The following is a 24,279-nucleotide window of genomic DNA, read 5'->3' as shown; positions in this document are numbered from 1 at the left end:
TTTCAGTTCTGAGCCCACAGTTCTTCTACCCCTTCAAAAGGCACCACTTTTCTCTACATTTATTCTTGAACAGAGGAGTGGTGGAGAGATCGGTGGTAATCCTCTGAACTGGTGATTTGCTCTGGCATATCGTAGCCTCTCAGAAAATGTCCAGTGTTTTGCTGTGCGAAATAGTACAGCTGTCTTGCAAATACCGGCTCAACCTAAACAACAGAGACAAAAGTTAATGGGATACATAGCAAGGAGCTCTCATTCATTCACAACGAGGAACACAGAACAAATGTTGGAATTTAGCAAGCTAGCAACACTTCTGTAATTAGAGAGCTAACTTTGATTGTTAGTCAACAGGAAGTCACATGTGTTTACTGTAACCAATCTCTTAGCTAGAGAGAAAGCCCGCAAATGTTTGTAGGAGGTCTTAGTTAAATCACCTGGAACTGAGCAACATGATTGGAAGTCAATATATATTGAGCAGGGGTGGAATTCTAGCAGGAGCTCCTTTGCATATTAGGCTACAAACCCCTGATGTAGCCAGTTCCCCAAGAGCATACAAAAAAGAGCCTTGTAAGCTCTTGAAGGATTGGCTACATTGGGTGGGGGTGGCCTAATATGCAAATGAGCTCCTGCTAGAATTCCACTCCTGGTATTGGGTATTCTGCATTTTATAATTCTCTTCCCGTCTTTGTCTAACTTTGGAGAAGAGAAGCCACTACACCAAACTGGCTCTCTTCATGGAGTTTACAAGACAAAGAGTAATGTTCTCTAACAGTAAAAATATAGAAGTTAGTGTCTGTTATTTTCTTCCCAGTTTACCCTTCCCTCGTAGTGTTTAAGTAAAGCAATCATATTCTTTTAAACACACACACGTTCTCTGCATATTCTTTGCTGCGCTGCTAATTTTAAACTCTGCTAAATAATATTTTCCTCTAAGGATATTCAACAACAAATGAGTAGGACAAAGCAACATAGCTCCATTTAAGAACACAGGGAGTCATCGCGATGATCTCTTTACTGGCTTTATGCTTTCAAGTGATCTGACTCGAGCACTTCAAACTTACCAGCAGAAACTGCTTTCAGGAATACAGAAGCCTAAGACAGGCCTCAGAATGACTGTGTTATGACTAAAGTCCTGTAAATGCTCGGAAATATATTTACCCACAATACATGGGACAAGCCGACTGCCCACCTGCGGGTGCCACTAAACACAGTTTCTGAATTTAGAGGGGTCTTCTAACCCAGGAGTGTCAAACGTACGGCCCATGGGCCAAAACCGGCCCGCCAAGGCCCTCAACCCGGCCCGCGAAGAGAACAAACACCCCCCCCCCCCCCAATTGGGTTAACTGTGCGATTGTCGCTCATCCCACAGCTCCAAGTAGCAGCTTCCGGCCTGTTTTGTCATTGTTCCAGGAGGCTAGAGGCTGCCTCCTGTAATCAGCAGCTAGAAGGAGTCACAAGCACACCCTGCTGGGCTGGCTCTGATGCGGCTGAGCAGGGAAGACCTCCAGCATGTCGCAGAGTTCAGGCCCTGCTGCCCACCTCACCGAGGTCTCTGGCAGGCAGCTACTGCATAAAGTTGGGGCTGGGGGAAGGCCAGCAGCAAAGAGGTCTGCTGCCTTTGGATTGCAGCAGTGCAGGCTTGAAGGGCCGAGGCCCAGAAAGCAGCTGCCCCTCCGTGGCCTCGCCTTGCTCCTGGGCAGCAGTAATGTTTAACTTGGGGGGAGGGAGCAGAGCAGGGGGCCTGATGCTGCTCTGCATGGCCATGTGAATCCCAGAAAGCAGCTGCCCAGCCGGCCATGGTCTCGCCTTGTTCCTGGGCAGCAGTAGCAACGTTTAATTTGGGGCAGGGGGAGGGAATGGGGCAGGGGGGCTGATGCTGCTCTCTGCATGGTCGGGAGGACCAAAGGAGCGGAGTCCCAGAAAGCAGCAGCCCGGTTGTGCTTGAGTCCAGTAGCACCTAAAGATATATATTTCTTTCAAGGTATGAGCTGGTTCTGCTTCCTTCCCCCCGCCCCTTACCCTCCCGGGTGTCTGAGTGTGCTCAAAGCTAAGTTTGAGTCTGTTGACGATCCTTTCCCTCAAGATATGAGTCCGCTGTGCTTCCTCCTCTCCTCCCTCCTCTCCCCTGCCTACCTCTTCTCTACCGTGCATCTGTGTGTGTGCAAATCTAAAGATGAACAACATTTCTTTCAAGGTATTTGAAAGGTATTTTTTGGGGGGGGGCACTCAGTGGCCCCAACTCATAGCTGCTCTCATGCCAGCTAGCACCCCACATGGCCTTCCCTTTCCTCCCTGCCGCTCTTGTGGCCGCAGCCCTCCCCTCCCCTTGCGCTCCCCTAGAGAGCCAGTTTGGTGTAGTGGTTAAGTGTGCAGACTTTAACTGGGAGAACCAGGTTTGATTCCCCATTCCTCCACTTGCACCTGCTGGAACAGCCTTGGGTCAGCCATAGCTCTGGCAGAGGTTGTCCTTGAAGGGGCAGCTGCTGTGAGAGTCTTCTCAGCCCCACCCACCTCACAGGGTGCCTTTTGTGGGGGAGGAAGATAAAGGAGATTGTGAGCCGCTCTGAGACTCTGAGATTCAGAGTGGAGGGCAGGATATAAATCCAATATCTTCTCAGCTGGTGGCAGAAGCAGTCCTGGCCTCCCGCAGGAGTTAAAGGGTCTGCCAATCACCTTTTAACTAGAGAGCAGGGCCAGCTCTTCTCCGCAGCGCTGCCCCCTTCCGCCCGCACGGCAAGGGAGGAGAGATGGAGGTGGGGAAGACGGCAGGAGCGCGAGAAAGGCGGCGGGAGAGCAAGAAGAGCAGCAGAGATCCTGGGGGCTGGTTGAGGCCCCCCCCCCGAATTTGGGGGCTGTGCCCCCACAGGCCCCCTCGTAGCTATGGGCCTGTGCCCACCTAGCCGCAACTAGGGTCAGGGCTTTTTCTGTACTGGCCCTCCTGCCTGGGCAAGCTCCCATTAGAGATCTGGGGCCTGCAGAATCTGTTGCAATTCTGCAGGGCCTGTAAAACTGAGCTGTTCTGCCAGGCACTGAGGTGGTGGGCATCACTGACTGGCTCAATTAGGATTGCTGTGGTCACTAACAATCTTTTTATTTATTTGTTGTTCAGCCAGGGTTTAGATTTTTGAATGACCCCATCTGAAACTGAAATTCTCGTATTTTAACTGTGAATTAGTTGGTTTGATTTTATATTTTGTTCTATTATGGGAAGAAAGAAAGGGAGGGAGGGAATGTTTAATTGAATATTTATAAATGCTGGGTCACAATTATACACCAAAATACAAATTACAACCTGATCACTAGCTAATTGAATTTACATCACTAGCCCATCTGATGCTCTGGTTTATTTGGATTCTAGGCAAAGAGGCTTGCACCAAAATTGTGCTGAATAGTGCCCTAGGCAAAGGAAGGAGGAGGAATGCTATTGAAAAGCCTGGTTACCATCTATGGCACACTTCTATTCCGCACCCATCTTATTAGCGATATTGAGATAAATTGTGATTTCCAATACCTTAAATTCTGAATTCAAATTTAAAAGGTTCAGCTTAAAGCTAACGGTGAAGCCACAAACGTTAATCACACAGAAATTGGTAATGCAGACTGTCAGCAATATAGTTGAAATGTCTATTATAACATTGCCAGGCAGTAATTCGCAGTACTATTTGCAGAATGGTTCATACCTGTGGCTTAGCCTTTGGCTTAAGTAGAACATATTAAATTGGGTTCAGAATTTAAGTATGGAAACCGTAATTCATACTACTAAAATCAATTTTCACACATTTAAATAGACTGCACTATCTGAATGCTGTCGGAGCCTTATACTTGCAGTAGTTTATACTTACACGAGCTGTGATTTGTTTTCTCTGCCCTTGTGGATCTGGAAATTCCTCTCCAAAACACAATACAATTTGGAATCTCGGCAATGGGCGTCCATGGTGAGCAAATACTTGCAGTTCTAGAAGGGCAACAGAAAATGCTCAGCGTAGCCAGCTTCAAGAGGGGGTTAGATAAAAATATGGAGCAGAGGTCCATCAGTGGCTATTAGCCATAGTGTGTAAGTATATGTATATACATAATTTATATACATAATGTATATATATAATTTTTTTGGCCACTGTGTGACACAGAGTGTTGGACTGGATGGGCCATTGGCCTGATCCAACATGGCTTCTCTTATGTTCTTATGTTATGTTCTTCCCCAGTCATCTACACTTCCCCCCCAGCAAGCTGGGCACTCATTTTACTGACCTCCAAAGGATGGAAGGCTGAGTCAACCTTGAGCCAGCTACCTGAACCCAGCTTCAGCCGGGATCGAACTCAGGTCGTGAGTGCAGAGTTTGACGGCAGTACTGCAGCTTTACCACTCTGTGCCACGGGGCCTAAATACATAACTTCTGACAAATGTAAATCTTAAAAAGTACATGCCTAGAGACAAATCTACCCTATCGACAAACCCTATATATAGTTTATGATTGTTCATTTATCCCAGACTGATGCATTGTGCACAGTTCCATGGCACGGCAAGACATATTTATATGCTACTAAATTTGAGAATCATCAGAAATATTGATGTGCTCCAGGAAATTTATTAAGGAATATTAAAATGCAGATTATAATTTTAAACACAAAGCAGAGCATAGATTCAGACAACCAACTGCTGGTTGGAAAGTTACCATGGTATATATGTAACCACTTGGAAAGCCTCCAAGGATGTTATGGAATGTACACCTCTTTATATTCCTTAAAAGATACAAATATAGTAACAAAAGATACAAATATAGTAACATTCCTGTTTTAGCAGGACATTAAAATTGCAGGCTTGCTAGCGATCATGTAAGGACCATGATAAGTTTCGTTTTAACAAAGCAGTAGACAAGTGCACCTTTAAGACTCTTAAGAGCATACAAAAGCTTACATTCTGAATAAAACTTAGTTGGTCTTAAAGGTGCACTTGTCTACTGCTTTGTTCTATCGCTTCAGACCAACACGGCTGCCTACTGGGAAGTTGCATTTTAGTAAGTGGGCAAGTGCTTGTCAGTTCTACCCTGCATTCACCCTCAGGTAGGATGAAAATGGAACTGAGTCTGACCTTCAGGTGGTATCTAGAAAGGAAGAGGATCCGCAACTGGGGGAGGGGGACACAATTTACATGCTATAGCTAGATTCCCATTCTCCCTTTTCTCTAACATATATTCAACATTGCAAAGCTGAAGAGTTAGTGATTTTGGTGGTGGTGGTGTTGGGTTTGTTTGTTTTTTTTACAAAAATGTGTGCTGTTTTACTTGGGAACCAATACATTTATGCTTCATTTCAAAAAGGAAAACATCCCATTATAAATCATCTGTTTTGGATATTCACCTGTGGCATTTGCTTACTGGAATTCAGAACAGGGTTTTCACGACTGACCGATTCCGCACTCACCTTACGCCGCTCTCACATTCTTCTGCTCAGCGCGGCTTCTTTCTGATTTCCCACTATCTGCCTCAGCGCTGCACCAAGCATCGGCGTTTTCGAGCGGCAAACGGACACTGGTTTTTAGAGGTTTCCGTTTGCCGTGCAAAAACGCTGATCCTTGCTGCAGCCCCGAGGCATAGTGGGAAATCAGAAGGAAGCCGCGCTGAGAAGACGAACGTGAATGAGGCGTAAGGTGAGTGCGAAATCGGTGATTGAGTTTGTTTCAATTCTAATTTCCCCTCTATACAGACTCCATGATACCATTAACAGGGCTTTTTTTGTAGTAGGAACTCTTTTGTAAAGAAGCAGAAGAAGAAGCAGAAGAAGAAGCAGAAGAAGAAGAAGAAGAAGAAGAAATTGGATTTATATCCCGCCCTCCACTTCGAAGAATCTCAGAGCGGCTCACAATCTCCTTTACCTTCCTCCCCCACAACAGACACCCTGTGGGTAGATGAAGATATTGGATTTATATCCCGCCCTCCACTCCGAAGAATCTCAGAGCGACTCACAATCTCCTTTACCTTCCTCCCCCACAACAGACACCTGTGAGGTGGGTAGGGCTGAGAGAGCATTCACAGCAGCTGCCCTTTCAAGGACAACCTCTGCCAGAGCAATGGCTGACCCAAGGCCATGCTAGCAGGTGCAAGTGGAGGAGTGGGGAATCAAACCCGGTTCTCCTAGATAAGAATCCGCACACTTAACCACTACACCAAACAGGCTCTTACAACCCTCCTTTCATGGTACTACCCCGGCAGTGAGTCTCAGGCCACACAACCATGATGTAGGCCATGTAAGAAGAGCCCTGTAAGCTCGTGGAAGACTGGCTATGTCAGGGGTGTGTGGCCTAATAACCAAAGGAGTTCCTGCTACAAAAAAAAAGCCTTGACGGTCTGTTAAAGTTGTGTTCTTAGACGAGAAATCCACTAAAGTCACCTAAACCTAAGACCCTTTTATGCTATGCAAAACGCTTGCGTATCAAAGTCAGGCAGATGGGTCTGGATCCCGAGATCTGTTACTGGAAGGCGCTGACGGTCACAGTTCTCGCTTTCTTTCCTCTCTCCCCGGCAGTCCTTTGCAACTCTCAGAAAGTTTATTCCGCAGGACCCATGCGGAATAACTGCCATGAGAATTGGCAGGCCGCAGCACGAAGCGAGGAAACAAAATCTCTCCCTCTTGACTCTTTAGTGAATAGAACTCACTGGATGAAGAGGAAGGCAGCCTCCTGACTGGTGTGGCTATTACTCCATGCAGGTCCCCATGACCTTGAGCAGGGATAGAATTCTAGCAGGAGTTCCTTTGCATATCAGGCCACACCTCCCTGATGCAGCCAATCCTCCAAGAGCTTACAAGGCTCTTTTTTGTAAACTTTTGGAGGATTGGCTACATCAAGGGTGTGTGGCCTAATATGCAAAGGAGCTCCTGCTAGAATTCCACCCCGACCTTGAGAATAAATTTTCCCAGATGTGGAAAAAACTGCCGGGGGGGGGCAGGGAGGGAAAGCCTGGGAGACCTGCAACCCTTGCATGCGCCTTGCACCAGATTCAACCCCTAATTGCAGGATCTGTGAGGTGGATTCATGAAAAACTGAAATCGGCACAAAAGGATCGTTCATGGGTACAAAAGGAAAAAAAACAGCCCACAGAAGAAGACTGCAGATTTACACCCCGCCCTTCTCTCTGCATCAGAGTCTCAGAGTGGCTTACAATCTCCCATATCTTCTCCCCCTGCAAAAGACACCCTGTGAGGTAGGTGGGGCTGAGAGAGCTCTTACAGCAGCTGCCCTTTCAAGGACAACTCCTATGAGAGCTATGGCTAACCCAAGGCCATTCCAGCAGCTGCAAGTGAAGGAGTGGGGAATCAAACCCAGTTCCCCCAGATAAGAGTCCATGCACTTAACCACTACACCAAACTTGCTTAACCACTTAACCACTACACCAAACAGAAACTTTTGTCACTTTGGTGCATTGACCGTTATTGTTACTTTTGAAAAAAAATATATTACCTGATAGAAACTGCTGAGTATCGAAAAGTTTGCAGCTCTGCTCTCTTTCCAGTTTGTTAGGCCTATCACTGCAGAACGCCAGAGGTCCATCCCAGTATATCCTGCTTTGACAAAGTCTCTTGGCGTAGAGCCCGTCGGGTGTCAACCAGAGTACTACTCCCCTTTCCAAATGGCTGAGCAATTTTTCAGTTGTTTTCCTTTGGCCGAGGTCTTCTGGATAAGGGAACGCAATTTGTTCAAGACCGCTGACCTCGTAACTTTGGCCATGAGATATCCTGCAGCCCTCAGGGCTTGAAGTTGTGACTTCTTTAACGAGAGTTCCGTTGTAGTAGAGACCAATATGCAGCCGACAGTCTGAAAGTACATTTAGTATGAAATTTAACGGTTTGTAAAACATCTACAAACAAGGCAAGACTCACTGCCGGCGTAGTACCATGAAAAGAGGGTTCAACCGTACTTGGCAACCAGTTGCTCAGCAACCCACAGTCAAATCCCATGCATGTGTGTTCTTAGAAACGACTATCACCATGCTTAATAGGGCTTACTCACAAATTAATATGCACAAGTTTTTACTTTGAATCTCAGCCTCAGTTTTTCAATTATTAAATAGGAAATATAATTTGCAATGCTATCATGAGAATGAGGAGGAGGAAGAGGAGGAAGACTACAGATTTATACCCCGCTCGTCTCTCTGAATCAGAGTCTCAGAGTAGCTCATAATCTCCTTTACTTTTCTCCCCCACAGCAGACACCCTGTGAGGTGGGTGGGGCTGAGAGAGCTCTCCCAGCAGTTGTCCTTTCAAGGACAACTCCTACGAGACCTATGGCTAACCCAAGCCCAAAAAGATTTAAGACTGGGAATTTTTTGGCAAGAAATGCAATATGAATAATTGCAATAAAGCTAAACGCTACTAAGATCAGGGATTTCTTTTAGAGCAGGAACGCACAGGAACACAGTTCCGGGTGGCCTGTCAGGGGGTGTGGCCTAATATGCAAATGAGATCCTGCTGGTTTCTTCTATTAAAAAAGCCCTGACTAAGATCAAGTCCTTCTGTATATAATATTACAGGAGCTACATATGTTTGACAATACACTAACTACTGCAGTATTATTGTGTTAAGAAACAGGCCTCAGGTTCACTTATTCTAAATATTACAGCACTTGGTATTGAGGCTTGTGAGCCATGACATCAGTAAAAGGTTGGGCGGCAATGGAGAAGTTCACCAACTGAGAGTGATCAAGGAAGGGACCAAGGCCCGCAGCCAGAAAATTCTGGGTGGAGGGGCCCCCGAGGCCAGAAATTTGGTGGGGGGGCCACGGGGCCAGATGGCCCCGTTTGCACTGAGGACTGCTCGTGAGGAGCAGTGCAGGAAAGGCCAGCGGAGTCAGATGACCCCGTTTGCACCGATGGCTGCTCGTGAGGAGCCCTCAGTGCAAACGCCACCCACACTGAGCAGCAGCAGCCCTGGAGGCCCCACAGAGGGGCCATACAAGGGGAAGGGGGGGTTAATAGAGGGGCCGTGCCCCCCGCCCCCCTCATGGCTACGGGCCTGGAGGGACCATACAACGGACAATAACTGCGGCCGTGAATGCTGCTACAGAGAAAGATGCTCACAAGCCTTCAAAAGAAGATCCCCAGTTCTTAGCCAAATCCTCACGGTCTTCATTATTGCACTGCTATCACTATTCTCTCCTCCGCCTTTGCATAAGCTGCACTTCAGGATGTTATGTCGAGAGCCCTGCAGGTGAAACTGGGAGAGCTGTCAAGCAGAAAGGGACGGCCGTTTGCCGATAATCATAGTCTTATTGGTAACAATGAATAGGAGAACACAGAAAAGGCTGGTCGCAATATAGAAGGAACTGTGTTCTAAGATGCTACACAATGCAGACAGTGAAAACTATATTCATCAACAATAAATACAGTTCAAACAATGTTACAACAAATCCCAGTGGTAGCGGTCCAGATAGGACTCTTAAGAATTACAGATATAATCTCTCCAAAAGGAATAAATATTGTTGTGTTCAACTATGGATTCATCAGTCCATCATCATTAACATCAATGTCCATCATCATCCACGCGACTTCCGGACTATCCACGCGTTTCAGGCAGAAGCAAAACCCTTCTTCAGGATGGTGTGTCTTAGAAAAATTTCCTTATAAGCAAGGGCCGTTTTGTAGAAAAACAGGTGGTGGAGCTCCTCCAGGGATTGTTATCCAGCTGCACCTACTATTCAATGGACAAGGTGGGAAGGAGGAGGTGGAACTCTCAGAAAGGTTCAGGAGCTGTGCTCCTCTGAGCTCCTGCTGAATCCGAGGCCTGCTTATAAGATCCAACAATTTTTCTAAACGAGGTCCCGATTAAAGCTTTCAAACTGGCACAACTCACTTGGTTCAAGACTTTCCCACTGGGATTTGTTGTAACACTGTTTGTACTGTATTTACTGTTTATGTACATACTTTTCACTGTCTACATTGTGTAGCGCAGAGGTGTCAAACATGCAGCCCGGGGGCTGAATCAGGCCCCTGGAGGGGTCCTATCAGCTCCATCGAGCAACTGACTGTCATCTGCTTCCTTCTCCCTCTCTTGCTTCCTTGCTGCATCACAGCTTGCTTTTCAAGGCTTGCTTAATTGCACAGGAGCTGCAGAGGAAAACCTCCATTTTCTCCATTGGCTGAGGCTCCTCCCTTGGGGAGGAAGGGGGGGAGGGAGAGCTTGCTTTGCCAGGCTCTCTCAATCGCACAGCAGAGCTACTGAGCCAAGCCTCTCTTCCTTCTATTGGCTGAGGCTCCTCCCCCTCCTGGTCCCCTGGGGAAAGAAGGAAAGGGCCAGAGCTTCCTTTGCCCAGTTCCATGGATCACAAAGGAGAGATACAAAGAAAGCACCTTTAAGACCAACGAGTGCTAATGCATTAAGGTTTTTAAAAAATTAATTGCGTTTGTGTCCTTTATAAGGTTTATAAGGTTTATATCTCTGCTATCTAATCTTAAATATCAGAGGAGCACAGCTCCTGAACCTTTCTGAGAGTTCCACCTCTTCCTTCCCACCTTCTCCACTGAATAGTAGGTGCAGCTGTACATTCTACTGAAAACCTGAAATCTTTAATCTTAAATAGGTACACACATGGCATGGCCCAACACAGCCCGGCATGATAAGGTCTCTTTTATGTCAGATTCAGCCCTCATATGAGTTTGAAACCCCTGGCTTTAGCTTTCCCAGCACAGTTCCTTCTACATTGTGGATAATCACAGTTTCTGCAGGGAGACAGGTAGAGACAAGCTGTTTGCTGGAGAAAGCTAGCTCTCCAGGTGGGAGAATATCATCATATGGTTTACATACCAGAGAATGCAACAGCCTCGCCAGCCCTTATGCCTGGCTCTATTGGGATCCCGGGAGTCTGAGATTCAGGTGGTGGACAGGCATAAAAGGTTCCAGTTACCTGACAACCTGTTTTCACAAACAAAGATCAATGTTACACAACAGACAGAAACTAGAGAAAGACCCACACTCACAATCCAACTGTGCATGTCAAGTTCCCATTTTGCAAGACTCCGTGATTCTTATGATTTCCAATACTTTAGGATCTTGGGTGAACCTTAGAATACAAGGTTAACAGACAATCATGCTAACTACCACAGAATATCACTGTATAGCTTCTATTTGGATCAGTCTAAAAAAACCAAAATATCTTTAACCTTCTTAACAGCCCAGTAATTTATTAGCAGCCCCGCAGAGCAGAGTGGTAAAGCTGCAGTACTGCAGTCTGAGCTCTCTGCTCATGCCCTGAGTTCGATCCTGGTGGAAGCTGGTTTCAGGTAGCCAGCTCCAGGTTGACTCAACCTTCCAAGGTCGGGAAAATGAGTACCCAGCTTGCTGGGGGGAAAGTGTAGATGACAAACCACCCCATAAAAAGTCTGCCGTGAAAACATTGTGATGCAACTTTACCCCAGAGTCAGAAACGACTGGTGCTTGCACAGGGGACTACCTTTACCTTTACTTTTAATTTACTAAGGCTGATTTCAGATGGCCAATTTGAGCTGACATAGGGATAGCCCCCAGACGGATTAAAAAAGCAAGGTCACACATTCAAAGTTGCCGCCCATCCCACTCCTGGACTCAACCTGGACAGAGGGGGAGGAGCCACATGGAGGGGGGGCACCAGAGCCGCGGGGAGAAAAATGGCAGTGAAGAAAGCAGGGGCCAAGGAAAGGAGGGGCCATAAGGGTCCGAGGGGGGTTGGATGAGGGGCCGTCCCCTCCGCCCCTGTGGCTATGGGCCTGTGCGTGACATACGGGCGCATTGTGTGGGAGCATCTGATCAGGATTTAGCTGCTCCATTTGGGGGGGCAGAGTCTGAAACGCCTCCAGTGCACCCGAAGCTGCCCGTCGATACCCAATCTAAGAGTCTTACACTGAGGCTCTGTCAGTTACTTCAGGGAACCCAGGGAATTTCTGCTAAGAATCCAGTTCCAAAGGCACAAACACTTTCAAGTTTAATTGAATTCTAACCTTCTTTGACTGGAATCCATGGGGCAGACCTTGCTTTTTTTTTTTTTTTTTTTAAAAATGTATACTTGAATTCTGTCGAAATCATTTTGGCTTACTTCTTAATAAGCATATGTGGGATAACAGCCAAAAACAAATAAAATAATATTTTGATTTGGCAGGCTTCGCAGCAAATTTTTCGAGTTTATAAAAACCACAGAGAGTCTTGCCAAAAACTTTAAAAACACATATTACGCTCACCATCAGAAATTAGCCCAATTCACTTTAGACACTGTGCTCTCTCCATTGTTTTGAATCTACATAATAAATACACTCCAGACTTCTATGGTGGTATTACACTTTTCTCATTTCAAACATGCTCTCTGTCCAGTTAAATAAAATGAAACCACAGGAGATAATCCAGTGTGAAACACTTCTAAATCCACTGATTTCAGCGGGAGTAAGACAAACATTCACTTCTTTCCTACCGGCTGCTCAAATACTTATTTTAGGCCACATCAAACTATTATCATATCACATGTTGTTATAGTTTCTTGGCACAGTGGGAGGTGGGATACTTTCCCACTCACCAAAATTTCCCAATTCACAATTAAAGGTAAAGATAGCCCCCTGTGCAAGCAGCAGTTGTTTCCAACTCTGGAGTGACATCACATCACGACGTTTTCACGGCAGACTTTTTACAGAGTGGTTTGCCATCCCCAGTCCTCTACACTTTCCCCCCAGCAAGCTGGGTACTCATTTTATTAACCTCGGAAGGATGGATCAACCTTGAGCTGGCTACCTGAACCCAGCTTCCACCGGGATCGAACTCAGGTTGTGAGCAGAGAACTTGGACTGCAGTACTGCAGCTTTACCACTCTGCACCACGGGGCTCCAAATTCACCATTACAGAGCGGGGAAACACAGACATAAGGACAGAGATGCTTGTTCCTTCACTGAAGCACACGAGGAAGCCTGCTTATTTAGGAGCTCCACATTCAAATGTACAACCGTATGAAGCTCTGGATTGGAAGTCATGATTCCATATGCAATGTAAATTTCAAAAATGTGCAGGTCCACGTAGAATGGCTGCATACACTTACCGTTCTGACATGCAGGGCCTTGCCAGTGGTGACTGCGAGGCGCGAAAGAAGCACTTGTACACTGGTAGGAAATCTCAGGGTGTGATGGGTCAGGGACATACTCCCTCCAGCTAAGGTCGGGGGGGACCCTGTAGCTTGGCACCTGCATGTTTTATTAAAATGTTACATTATTTATTTAAAAATTACATCATTTTAGACCACTTTGTTTTGGGGGTTTTTTTGTTTTATTGTAAACCAACTTTGTGCTCTCTGTCTTTTTCTCTTGACGTTAATCACACGGTGAAACCAAAAATCACACTAATGGACAGTGATTTTTAAAAACTCACTTTATGAAGTTCTATTTAATATGACCCATCTAACCTAGAGCCTGTTAGGACTAATGATGACAGCACACACCAAAACAAAGACGCACACTTCAAATATCCCCCTTCCCCTCCCCCCCCCCCAAATAACTTGATGTAGTTCATGCATATTTCGCCCGGCAGAATTGTATCCAAGATAAGAATTGTGTGACTTCAGAAGGATTATAACCAAGTTCTGTGGTCTCGCTTAGAAATAGGACAAGTGCCAAACTCTGATGTTTCCTACCATTTTCTACGCCTACAAATTAAATACATGTTTTTTAATAGGGAACAAAATAAGACTCAATAGCTGATGTTTGCTGAAAGCTGTTCTGTGAAAATTTAGGACCTCCCCCCAGCAAAAGTGTTTTAGACCACTTTGGAGGCATTTTCTTATTGCGCTTCCCTGTCTTTAAAGTGAACAGCTTGTGTTGAATTTCGAGTCTTTGCTTTTCCTTTGAGGGGCTTTGTTTCTTTAGAAGCTCACGCTAGGCTCCTCCTGCACATGGCTGAATGCTCAATTAGGCCCAATTTTCCAGCCTGGTTTCTCAATCTCGCTTCTTCTTCCTGACTGAGACCATGCATGGGAGAGGGGAGGAGGAGATGAGTGCCACCTAGTCCTTCTGGACAGGAAGAGACCATGGGGGATTTGGTCAGACTTCTGGCTGGGAGAGCCATTGTTTGCTTAACGGATGAAGGATGAGCCTGAGGAAAGGGGTGTGAGGGGGTGTCAGTCATTCTAAAATTTTAAAATTGGACCGGGCGTTACAGGCAGTGGCTAGGTGGCTTAGGCTGAGCGGGCTGAAGCTGAACCCGGCGAAGACAGAGGTCCTTTGCTTGGGTCGCTGCGGCCCGGGAAGGGAAATCCCCCTGCCAGCTTTTGACGGCGCTTCGCTAACAGCGTCGGGCAGGGTCAAGAGCCTAGGGGTGCTGTTGGAGCCTTCGTTGACGATGGAGGCTCAGATAGCAGCCACTGCCAAGTCCGCGTTTTTTCATCTTAGGCGGGCGAGGCAGTTGGCCCCCTTCCTGGAACGTGACGACCTGGCAACAGTGATCCATGCTACGGTCACCTCGAGGCTGGACTACTGTAATGCCCTCTACATGGGGCTACCCTTGTGCCGGACCCGGAAGCTGCAGTTGGTGCAGAACGCTGCTGCCCGGCTATTATTAGGGCTCCCTAGATGGGAGCACATTCGGCCGGGGCTCCAGGGTCTGCACTGGCTGCCAGTAATATTCCGAGTCCGGTACAAGGTGTTGGTCATCACCTTTAAAGCCCTATATGGCCTAGGACCTGCCTACCTTAGGGACCGTCTCTCCCCACACGTTCCCCAGAGAGTACTACGCTCAGGCTCACAAAACCTGTTGGTAGTCCCCGGGCCAAAGGAGGCCCGTCTAAAATCCACCAGGGACCGGGCCTTCTCAACAACGGCACCTTACTGGTGGAACCAGCTGCCGGAAGAGGTACGGGCCCTGCGGGATCTAGGGCAATTCCGCAGGGCCTGTAAGACAGTCCTCTTCCGGCAGGCCTATGACATTAACTGACAATGAAAACATCCTGGATGGAACAAAATGTATTTATAGGCCGCCGGTTTTAATTATCCTATTTTATCCTGCTTTTTATTAACCTATAGTTTAATTGTATTTTAAATGTTTCAATCTGAAGTTGTCTAATTTATCATGTTGTAAGCCACCCTGAGACACTTAGGTGAGAAGGGCGGGGTATAAATCTTAATATAAATAAATAAATAAATAAATAATCCATGTTAGTATTGCCAGTCTCCAGGAAAGGCCTGGAGGTCTCCTGCTATTACAACTCATCTCCAGGCAATAGAGATCAGTTCCCCTGGAGAAAACGGCTGCTTTGGAGGGGGGAGCCTATAGCATTGTCTTCCCTCCCCAAGTTCCACCCCCAAAATCTCCACCTATTTCCCAACCCAGAGCTGGCAACCCTATATACTGTACAGCTGTTTGCAATTTCTTTCAGACTAGTAGTAACTCTTCAGAGTCTTGTGGAAAGGTCTTGCCCAGCCCTACTAGGGAGGTTCCTTTAATTACATATGCTGGGGATCAAACTGGCTACCTATAATGCAAAGCACAGCTTTTTTGTTGCAGAAACCCCTTTGCATATTAGGCCACACACCCCTGATGTAGCCAATCCTCCAAGAGCTTACAACAGACCCTGTAAAAAGAGCCCTGTAAGCACCTGGAGGATTGGCTACAACAGGGGAGTGTGGCCTAATATGCAAAGGAGTTCCTGCTACAAAAAAAGCCCTGATGCAAAGTATGTGCTTCAACCCCAAACTATAGCACTCAGTGCCATACCTCATAACATTTTACTCAGGGGTAGAATTCTAGCAGGAGCGCCTTTGCATATTAGGCCACACACCCCTGATGTAACCAGTCCTCCAAGAGGTTACAAAAAAGAGTCTTGTAAGCTTTTGGAGGATTGGTTACATCGGGGTGTGGCCTAATATGCAAAGGAGCTCCTGCTAGAATTCTACCCCTGATTTTACTACTTCCCCCAAAATGCCAAAAGTTCAGAGCCAAAATTCTGCTCAGAAGACAGCGTAGACACACCTGTACAAATTCACTGTTAGGTAAAACACACATGCACATACTTCACCTTGCAATTCCAACTGAAAAATTATGTAAACATAGTGGACAAAAGATTATTATTGTGACAGCAGCAGAGGATAAAGCTGATATGGAACTGAATATAGTAATGGCACCAGTGTAGACACGCTCAACAAACTTCTAATCCCAGGAACACCGAGGTGTTCTTTTTGACATTCTTTATCATTTCCTTTACAGCTTAGTGCAGGTTAAAACGTGAAGCAACCATGACATCCCATCATGCATCACATTAAGAGGTCTGATGAGTTTGAGACGTCATTTCTAAGTACATCTTCTCAGAAGTAAGTCCAGGTTTACTCAATGGAGCTTACTCCCAGAAAAGAGTACTTAAGATTGCTGCCGTAGCCTCCTTGGGGTAGGCCAGGAATGGCCAAGCTTGCTTAACACAAAAACAACATAGAATAAACATGTCTGAGAGCCACAAGACTTGAATGTCAAATTTTGGGCGCTGCAAGAAAGAAGGGAGGGATGAAAGTAGAGGGGTAGATGGGTAGAGAGACAGAGGGATAGAGGGAGAGGGAGAGAGAGAGAGACAAACAGACAGACAGATGGGAAGGGGGGAGGGAGAGAGAGAGATGGAAAGAAAGCAACTTTTAACTTGAAATGCATTCTCCAAGCCAGCCAACATGATGGCGGGGGCTTCGAGAGCCACGCAATATGTGTGAAAGTGCCACATGTGGCTCCCAAGTTTGGCCATCCCTGATCTAGGCTAAAGGCAGGCAATGTTGAGTTAATGGGCGTCATCCAGACCGCCAAGGTCACTCTCTCTCTCAAAAAAAAGACAAAAGTGGGTTTGGGGTTTTTTCCCCCTCCTGATCAAAGTGCAGCTGGAAAAGTCTTTCAAGGGTTAGATTCGTCATCATTTTATGATAGGAAGCCATGCTTAAATAACAATCCGTACCGGAGACTGTAGTGCAGGGTACGAGGTTGAATTCACAGGGTAGGGATTACTCATGATCATCTGTGGATCCTCCAGACTGTGCTTGTTTATTCCTGGGAACACGAGGATGGGGGGGAAAATGACTTTATATATTATCTTAAGGAATCTTGGGGGAGAAATTACTTGTTACATTCTTAACCATGAGTTTCCTGTTAAAAGAGGCTCTGACATCTAACAGAGCCCATCCATATATTTTACCGAAATGGGATGTGTAGGTACCTAGAATTTTGCTCTTTGAAAACTATCTGTGACCAGCAATGTTCCCTCTATGTGAAGTCGTGTGAGCAAAAATTCTACATTGTGAGCTACTGGCATTAAAGTTCTGAGCTACTGCAGAAATTAGTGCAATGTAAATTAGGCAATGTTGGGTCAGTGGGTGTCATCTGGACCACCAGTTTGGTGCAAATATAGCAAATAGCAAGCCTTTATTGGCATAAAACAGATTTAGCAGTAAAATAGCAATATATAAAATCCTAGATCATAGGGAGCTAAAATACATAAAATAAGTAAAATATATATGAGTTGAGTTTAGCCAAATTAAATAATTAAAACAAATAAAATGTGGTCATTGGTGTAGTGGTTAAGCATGTGGACTCTTATCTGGGAGAACTGGGTTTGATTCCCCACTTGTCCACTTGAAGCTGCTGGAATGGCCTTTGGTTAGCCATAGCTATCACATGAGTTGTCCTTGAAAGGGCAGCTGCTGTGCAAGCCCTCTCGGCCCCACCCACCTCACAGGTTGTCTGTTGTGGGGGGAGAAGATATAGGAGATTGTAAGCCGCTCTGAGTCTCTGATTCAGAGAGAAGGGCGGGGTATAAATCTGCATCTTCTAGTGTGCTCTGGGGCCATTTTTTCTGAGCTAAGACAAAAAATGTGTGAGCTGGAGGCTAAAAAATTGTGCGCTAGCTCACACTAAGTCAGCTTAGAAGGAACACAGGTGACCAGATAAATATACCAAACCCCCCCCTCCAAAAAAACAACGCAGATGTAATCTTAAATTGTATAATATGACTATAACATTTGAGCTTTGCCATTATATTTCTCAAGTGTCATTTCAACCCTATATAACTGCTTATTGGATTTTTACATCACCAAACTTAGCTGCCTGAAACAATGCTAGAGCAGTTTTCCCAATTCCTTCTCAATCCTAAGGACTATCCCAATGAATAATACAAGCTGCCCCACCTTTTTTTGCTCCTTCCGGGACTATTCTGTACACTTTATATGGATCAGATATATCCAGCTGGCTTCTTTCGACCAGTTCTTCAAAGTCATTGCTCTTGTTCAAAGCGCAGCGCAGTCTTGTCTTCCAAGTGGGAGGATCTGGCTTATCAATGCCCTCTCTGAACTTTCCTTTAAACAGAGCCCAAGCCTGCAAATATTGCCAACAATTAGCATTCAACAACAAATTTGCAAAAACTTTGGTACGTAGTTACAAGCACTAACACAAATCTTGCAGTTAAAGTTACATCCTTAATTGCTCATTTTTGCAGCAGTAAGCAACAAAATTATTGCTACAGTAGAGTACGATTTTTCCTGGCAGCAGCTCATCTGTAAATCTGTTTCATTATCACAAGACGAAGGAAGGAAGGAAGGAAGGAAGGAAGGAAGGAAGGAAGGAAGGAAGGAAGGAAGGAAGGAAGGAAGGAAGGAAGGAAGAAAGAAAGAAAGAAAGAAAGAAAGAAAGAAAGAAAGAAAGAAAGAAAGAAAGAAAGAAAGAAAGAAAGAAAGAAAGAAAGAAAGAAAGAAAGAAAGAAAGAAAGAAAGAAAGAAAGAAAGAAAGAAAGTCTGCTTAATTATCAAGGAAGGATGGAAGTCTACTTAATTATCACAAGAGGAAGATCCCATGTTGGGGTCTGGCACTGAAAATCAGGGCTTTTTTGGTAGCAGGAACTCCTTTGCATATTAGGCCACACACCCCTGATATAGCCAATCCTCCAAGAGATTACAGGGCTCTTCTTACAGGACCTACTGTAAACTCTTGGAGGATTAGCTACATCAAGGGTGTGTGGCCTAATATGCAAAGGAGTTCCTGCTACCAAAAAAAAAAAAAAGCCCTGCTGAAAATACTTCTGAAAGGACTAGTTACAGTTCCAAAGGCGCATTAGGTACTTCAGGTCTATAAGAAATGTATCCTTGGGTAGCACACTGTTTTCAAAGGCAGCCTGCTCTTTGATACAAACCAATACTGCAGCAGGATTTCCATGTAAAATAATCCACAGAACCCTCCTGTTTCAGCATCACTATTGTGAAAAAATATGCGGCTGCACCATCTCCCCTCCTCCTTTTGCCTGCCATGGGACTCCGTGCGAGCCTCGCTTTTCAGTGGGTAGACGCTGTAAACAGATAGCGGCAGAGGAGATGGAAAAGCCGCTGCATCTTCTGTATTTCATATCACACTGAGTTTATGGAAATAACAACTAAGCCTTCTCAGAGTGGAGTCTTGTCACCGGAATCTCCAGCTCCTATGATGTTACAACTATTTCCAAGTCAAGACAGAGCTTTCGACAATTTGGGGCTGGTGGGGGGAGCAGAGAGAAATGCTGCAATGCAAGCTCACTGCACAAGAGTTCGGGGAAAACAACCATAAATGTTCAACGTTCCTTTGAATAATGACGGCAGAAGAACGGAGGCACAGAATTCAGCGACAGTGCGAAAGGTTGTTTATTGTAAATTATGTACTATTCAAAGTAATTAGCTACATTCATTCTAGTATAAATTGAGTAACATCGCTCCAGGTAACACCGCTCAGTAACTATCAACGGAAAGCAAAGCTTAGGAAGAAAGTTTTACTGAACAGTTACAATGCCTGATGAAGCTAATGAGAAAAGCTACAATCCTGTTCAACATTATGTACACTCGAGTCCCAGCGATGTCTCTAGGACTTCGGCGTATGCTACTGTGAGCAACAAAAAAGACTGCAGCCCCTAATGAATCAAGCCTTAGGGCAGTTAATCAAAGGAAGAAAAGGAAATTGTACGATGTGAGAGAAACCTTTCAAGTGTGACAAGAAAGCAGCTTGGTTGGAATTTTAATTCAGGAACCTCTAGGATGCCAGCAGAGTGCAAAAGATAGGGTAGACCCTCTGCTTTGTTTTTATTTTGCAAACAGCGCGCAGAGTGTACTGTCAGACCTTCTCAATCCTTCTTCAGCAGTTCAGGCATTGGACAATTTGAAGGTGGGAGACAGGGCCGGATTAACGATTAGGCCAAGTAGGCACCGGCCTATGGGCCCCCACGCCTTTAGGGGCCTTGGTTGGCTCCCCCCCCCCCGTTTCCCCCCTGCTTGCAGCCTGCCCACGCAGTTTTCTCCCAGCCTGCACACGCAGCCAGCAACTGAGTTGCTCTTTGCCTGACTTGCCTGGTGCGGCTGCTGCTGGCATCGCCACCAAGTTTGCCTCTCTCTGCCTCTCCCCCGCAGCTTTGGCAAAGGGGCTTTTGAGAAGTGGCCTGCAGGCTGCAGCGGGGGCTGCAGGCAGCGGGGCGGCCTCTCCAAGTCTGAGATAATTTGTGAGGGCCCTCCCCCCACAAGATTTGACTGCTTGGGGGCCTCCACAGGGTTTAATCCAGCCCCGGTGGGAGACCTGTGCCTGGTTTTAGCATTTACCTTTTGGCTTCTAGTTCTAACCCTCTTCATTCTTTATCTACAGATTGTTTACTGAATATTACGAATAGTTTGAAAACGATGAGATTGCTCCACTAAACAAAACCTTAAACTTTTTGTTTGGAGGTGGAGGCGGTAGGCAGTGTTCTCCTGCGAAATATGACAGCCAGTGTGGCTTAGGGAAGAGAGGGCTAGATTCTAATCAAGAGGATCTGGTTTTAAAATTCTGCATTAGCTAGGAGGCTTGCAAAGTGGTCTCAATGTCTTTCAGTTCAACCCACCTCTCAGGCTGTTGTAAGGATAAAATGCACAGTGGTTTAATTGGTACTGAAGTTTGGTACATGCAGTAGAGCAGAGGTGTCAAACTTGGTTCGGTAGCTGAATAAGGCCCCTAGAGGGCTCCTATCAGGCCCCCCGAGCAACTGGCTGTCATCTGCTTCCTTCTCCCTCTCTCTTGCTTCCTTCTGCATCACAACTTGCTTTGCAAGGCTTGCTCAACCACACAGGAGCTACAGAGCAAAACCTCTATTTTCTCCATTGGCTGAGGCTCCTCCCTTGGGGAGCAAGGGGGGGAGGGAGAGCTTGCTTTGCCAGGTGCAGCAGAGCTGCTGAGCCAAGCCTCTCTTCCTTCTATTGGCTGAGGCTCCTCCCCCTCCTAGTGCCCTGGGGAAGGAAGGAAAGAGCCAGAGCTTCCTTTGCCCAGTTCCCTGGGCCCAAGGGAGAAATACGAAGAAAGCACCTTTAAGACAGAGTGCTAATATTTTAAGGATGTTTACAGTTTTTAAAATATATATATATATGTTTGTGTTTGTCTGTGTGCTTTACGAAGTTTATATCTCTGCTACCTAATCATGAATAAGTACACCCGTGGCCGGGCCTGACAAGGTCTCATTTATGTCAGTTCCGGTCCTCATGACAAATGAGTTTGACATCCCTGCACTAGAGACGCAGGACCAGCCCTAGACTGTCCTCCACCCAAGGCAAGGCTAACTTCTGCCCCCACCCCTGCACTGATGACATCACTGAGTCCTGCACCCCAGCAATTGCCTAGTTCACCTCGTGGCAGAGGCAGCCCTGGAAGGAAGAAGGCCAGATAGGTCAAATGGAACTGCACTGCACAAACATTAAGATGTCAGTTATTGTTTAACCTTCTCCTCCGGCCATGTGCCTGAGGTGGCAATCAAGCACAGAGCATGTTGATGGAAATCAAGACTAACTTTGCATTTGGGCCCTAATCAGAGAAACTCTCGGCAGCAGCAAGCACCTTCCCTGTTCCTGCCAAAAAATGCGACTGCGGCAAGAACTGAGAATACCAGCAATCACCGATGCCCCCCCCCCCAAAAAAAACAGGTGAGCAGTGTTGTTAGCCTGACAGTTACGAGTTTATGCACTTGGGTGCATATGCACTGTGGAATTCAATTCCACTCCGTGCAATTCTGAGTCATGGATTAAGATTTTATTTCTGCACATTTTTTGGAGGGGGGGGCGGGTTTCCACAGGGCCAGATCCAGAAGAAAAGCAATCCAAACATGGGATCAGTTTCCATGCACAAATTGTTGAATCAGGGCCACCATGTTTAGGAAAAGGAGGATTGTCTCAATTCTGTGTTACACTAAAGGAAATGTTCTATTTTAAATATTCAAAGACCTTTATTGGCATATCTACAGTCAGAAGCAAACAAAGCACTGTAACATAGCAATAAGGTCTAGGGAAGATTAAATGCATTTAAAAGCCATACTGTTGGAAATTTGAAAATTTAAAAAGTCCTAAGAAAATTAGCAGCATATAAAACATTGAGCCAAACTGAGATTTCCCATTCTCCAAATTTGCTGTTCGATCAACATTCAGTCCTAGTTTTAAAACGACTCAGATGGTCTGAATCCACAGAACAAGACCTCCTTAACCTCTTTCAGTCTGAAATGTTCTCTCTTCTATGGCTTGGGTTGTTAACATGCAAGCAAACCAGTAGCTTTTCCTATAGTGGACAGCTGGACATGAGCTGGACATATAAAGCAGCCTCTGAAAACATGTGATGTAGGTGATATGATAGATGAGATCAATGTGTGATATCTTGTGGGTGATGTTGTATTCACACAAACAACTCATCACTAGACAGTGCAGTCATAGGGCTGCCAATCCCCAGGTGAGGATTGGCCTTTAGGGTTATTTCATTGATGGAAATGGTTGGCATTCTTACCCAGTGTGTGGAATTGTTTATGAGAAGCTTGAAGAAGCTAATGTGAAACAGAGGCACTAGTACAAACCTGTTGCTGCCTTATGGATTGCTGACTGCACATATTTAAGAAAATTGGACTGATTGGACATTAGCTGTCTTCACCTGAACTTTCCCAAAGAAGTCTTGGCATTGATTTGCTGGAGAAGGAGGGACTGGTGTTTTGGTGACTTTATAATAGTGTGATTTATTTCACCTTTTGGAATTACAATACATTCTATATTTGTACAATTGGATTATTATTTTTATTGGTTTATTGGAGGCTGGATTTCATGGGAGCTTTATGATTTGGATTCCCCTGCGCTGTGATTCTCTTTCTGTGCTGTGATTCTCTTTTTTTGTTACACAATCCCCAGGTGAGGGCAGGGGATCCTCTGGTTTGGAGGCCCGCCCCCTGCTTCAGGGTCATCAGAAAGTAGAGGGGGAATGTCTGCTGGGCACTCCATTATTCCCTATGGAGACAGATTCTCATAAGGTATAATGGGATTGGACTAGGGGGTCCAATCCTATGAGCCGCCAAAGAAGGTGCCCCTATCCTTCATTGTTTCCAATGGAGGGAAGGCATTTTAAAAGTCGTGCGGTCCCTTTCAATGTGATGGCCAGAACTCCCTTTGGAGTCCGATTATGCTTGTCACAACCTTGCTCCTGGCTCCACCCCCATGTCTCCTGGCTCCACCCCCAAAGTCCCCAGATATTTCTTGAATTGGACTTGGCAACCCTATGCAGTCATCAGGGGATAACGTGCACATGTGAACCAGCCTATAACCTTCACAGTTGCCCAACATCTATAATTAATAAGGACACCAGAAGCCGCAGAAACATCCTAGTCAGTTTTACCCAAGGGAAACTGAAGTTGCGGGGGGTGGGGGGGGTTAAAAGACCTATCCCTGATCCAATATTCCCTCTATGCTGCGGGCTCCTGTGAGCAAAAACTCTACTTCGTGAGCTACCAGCATTCAAATTGTGGGCTGCTACATAAATCAGTTTGCTCTGGGGCCATTTTTCCTGAGCTGAGACAAGAATGTGTGAGCTGGAGGCTAAAAAATTGTGAGCTAGCTCACACTCACTCAGCTTGGAGGGAACACTGCCCCGATCCTAAATTTACAGGGAGTCCAGCAGAATATCACAGGAGGCCTCCAAGAAAATACGTTGGAGGAGGCCAGGTTTGAAAGGGCACCCACACTTAAACTTTTGTGGAAGCAAGAACAGATGGGAGACGCTGATGTCCCAGGCACATGCCCCATGTTCGGGGACTAGCTCGGTGGTGGGGGTGGGGGTGGGGGGGACGGGGCGTACCTTGAAGAGAGCCGCGTCCTCCTCGCGGTTGTAGTCCTGTTTGCCTGCGTGCTTCCAAGGGATGCGGAAGATGCTCTTCTCCTCGTTCTCCCACACCAGGCCCGGGTACTTGTTGCTGTCGATCTGCTCGATCAGCCACTGGCGGAGTTTCCCGTTGCCGCAGCTCATCGAGTTCATCCCGCCGTCGGCCGC

General features: G+C 46.1%; 1 protein-coding gene across 1 annotated transcript; it reads right to left on the bottom strand.

Annotated features, from left to right (window-relative positions):
• Positions 1-24,279, bottom strand: IRF4 (interferon regulatory factor 4). Its single transcript, XM_060243005.1, has 8 exons — positions 24,088-24,279; positions 18,141-18,327; positions 16,916-17,007; positions 13,040-13,181; positions 10,792-10,899; positions 7,454-7,807; positions 3,840-3,952; positions 1-203 (listed from the first exon to the last, which is right to left on the bottom strand). The coding sequence occupies exons 1-8, from the start codon at positions 24,262-24,264 to the stop codon at positions 60-62; spliced, it is 1,317 nt and encodes a 438-aa protein (XP_060098988.1). The 5' UTR covers positions 24,265-24,279; the 3' UTR covers positions 1-59.

The sequence above is a fragment of the Heteronotia binoei genome, chromosome 7 (genome assembly GCF_032191835.1).
Source record: "Heteronotia binoei isolate CCM8104 ecotype False Entrance Well chromosome 7, APGP_CSIRO_Hbin_v1, whole genome shotgun sequence".
NCBI classification, from domain to species: Eukaryota; Metazoa; Chordata; class Lepidosauria; order Squamata; family Gekkonidae; genus Heteronotia; species Heteronotia binoei.
Note: the sequence above shows the minus strand (reverse complement) of the source record. Positions and strands in the feature narration are given on the sequence as shown.